The 2,804-nt window shown below is 36.3% G+C and overlaps 1 protein-coding gene across 1 annotated transcript in view; it reads left to right on the top strand.

Moving 5' to 3' along the window:
- Positions 1-974: 974 nt before the first annotated feature.
- Positions 975-2,804, top strand: part of LOC106465353 — a 46,833-nt gene continuing 45,003 nt past the window's right edge. Inside the window, exons 1-2 of the mRNA XM_022393221.1 lie at positions 975-987; positions 2,476-2,519. Of these exons, the coding sequence (XP_022248929.1) occupies positions 975-987; positions 2,476-2,519 (57 nt within the window). The remainder of the gene's footprint in view (positions 988-2,475; positions 2,520-2,804) is intronic.

Genomic DNA, 2,804 nt, shown 5'->3' on the forward strand with positions numbered 1-2,804 from the left:
CCTCGTGTAGCTTTGTGCGAAATTCAAAAAACAAACAAACGAACAAACAATTTATACCTTAACATGTTCGTAGTTCAACTCGGTATCAACCAGAATATTTCTGATCTCCAAAGGTTAGGAAAGGATATCATTGCTCTGAGGTTTTAACACCTATCCACCTACTACTCGATCTCTCAATATAGATATGAATCGTTTACTTTGTCTCAATTCTTAAAAATAACATTACAGATCTTATTAAATATGTGAAAAAATGAATGATTCAAAACTGTGTGTTTTTACACGCCAGCTGTATCTTAGGGAAGATTTAACAACCTTAACTCTACTTACCGACCGTTTATTCACGTATAATGAAGTTTACAATTTGGGAAAATTTAAATTTTTGCTCCGATTGTACGTTTTGTTTCGCATTCCCAGCACTAAAACTGAGACAAAATTGTGCAAACCTACATATTTCCATAAACTGATGTATATTTGAACTATATATTAATAATAATGATCCACCTGTCTCTATTTAATAAGAAGTTACCAAAAGATAATGAACCATTACGCCATACTGGTGGGTGCAAAAAGGCATCCCAGTAAATACCAATAGCAGCCCATGGTAACTATTTATATAGGGAAAAGTATCAATTTATCATACGTTCGCTTCACTGTACAAGTCTGTATCTCCATACAGATAACCTTTCTAAGGGGAGTCACCTCCATATTGGCTATGTTAGACTGCGCAAAATACGCTAATTGTAGGACCATGGGGAGAGGGGGGGGGTACACAATAATTTTGTTGTTAGAAGAGAGAATCAAGAGATGCAACATCAGGTTTCTGAAAGTTCGATTTCTTAAATATAACCCCCCTTTTTTTTTTACTTTAGAGTCTGCAAGTTTTTCATGCTTGAGAGTTTGACCTCCTGACTAATATCGACGTGGGTAAACTAACCTAGAAAATGCTCTTAAACTATGTTCAGAAGTTCGTAGAGATGGCCCGAGCTGGTATTACAACACAAAAAATATGTTTTAACTCTATATTATTTCTATTATTGATTCATTTGTTGCCCATTATCGTCACTTCTCTTATAACATTTAAAAGGTTTATTAAAAACGTTTGGCATGTTTCTTTGTTGTTAAGGACAAAGCTATACAATGGGCTATCTGTATTGTGCCCACCACAGTTATCGAAACCCGTTTTTTTTTTTTAGCGTTATAAGCTTCCAAACTTACCACATAACCTGTGTATGTTTGGCGTGACGTCTTATTATAATCGCGGGAAGGATGGTGAGACATAAAACCTTAACTTCCTTTTTATTGCTTATATAGTCTAATTCATTAAATTTATTACACTACCCTCAATGAAATTTAAAACAGATCTCTGCCTGTCTATCACTCAACTTATTTCTGAGATTTTAGATCGATCATGGAACATCGGCAGTACGCCCTCTACTATGCCTACAAGTTGCTAGCGTGATATCTCTACGAACTTGTTTGTTTGTTTATTTTTTGAATTTCGCGCAAAGCTACACGAGGGCTATCGGCGCTAGCCGTCCCTAATTTAGCAGTGTAAGACTAGAGGGAATCCAACTAGTCATCATCACCACCCACCGCCATCTCTTGGGCTACTCTTTTACCAACGAATAGTGGGATTGACCGTCACATTATAACGCCCCCAAGGCTGAAAGGGCGAGCATATTTGGTGGGATGGAGATTCGAACCCGCGACCCGAAGACTGCCCACCTGGCCATGCCGTTGAGTTTTGTGTTAATATTTAGTGTAATTATGGTTTATAACAATCATAAAAATGTACACGGTGTCCGAAAAATCTGTAACCATCAGTGGTTTCAGCTTTTCTAAATTTCAGATACGCAACTGATTATGGTGCTGTCAAAGCACGAGAAAGTCGAGTTAATCCTACTGTTAATCCAAACTTGTTATCATGTGGAACACATTCAGTAAAATTATTTGAAGGGCCTTTGGTTCCAAACTTTTCGGACAGTAAAATTATTTGAAGGGCCTATGGTTCCAAACTTTTCGGACAGTAAAATTATTTGAAGGGCCTATGGTTCCAAACTTTTCGGACAGTAAAATTATTTGAAGGGCCTATGGTTCCAAACTTTTCGGACACCCTGTACATAAATATGATAGGGCTTAGGGCGAGATATTTTAACAGTAACCTTCTAAGAGCGTCGTTCTTTTGCTTTAACTTACCAGAAAACTTGACCACGCACGAGAGCTGACAGAACACTTGACCATATATAAAAGTCTACAGACAAGAACACTAGACCACACGTGAGACCTGACAAAGCATTTGGCTAGATATTTCAATACAACACCTTCGTTTTTCCATACGATGTTATTTTTTATTTTAAAATACATACCTGAGTATGATAATCATGGAAACCCGCTGGTACTAATGCAGAAAAAAAAATTAATTAACCATTCAATCCTATTTACAATTGAAATAATTTTACACGTGTATGTTTTCAGGGCAATCGAACAGAAAATCTCTAACTGCTTCAGAACAGATTCAAGTAAGTTACTGATTTCTTTTTTGTAAATCGAAAACTTCAATCAGCTTTACTAGTTATGAGGTATAAAGTTAAAGTGTTTGAGTTTCCAAACTTATATATTAATTGTACGAATATCTTCCCATTCGAGCCCTTCTAATACTTCTTTCTTAAGTAGCAAGCCGGTACGGCACTTACAAAAATTTTTGTCGTAGTAAATTTGTAATGTTTTAGGTTCTTTTTGTTGTTTGTTTACAGAAACTCTTAATTTTCTCTTACTTTTTCTGAGCCCGGCATGGCCAGGTGGAT

The sequence above is a fragment of the Limulus polyphemus genome, unplaced genomic scaffold (assembly GCF_000517525.1).
Source record: "Limulus polyphemus unplaced genomic scaffold, Limulus_polyphemus-2.1.2 Scaffold1918, whole genome shotgun sequence".
In the NCBI taxonomy this organism is placed as follows: Eukaryota; Metazoa; Arthropoda; class Merostomata; order Xiphosura; family Limulidae; genus Limulus; species Limulus polyphemus.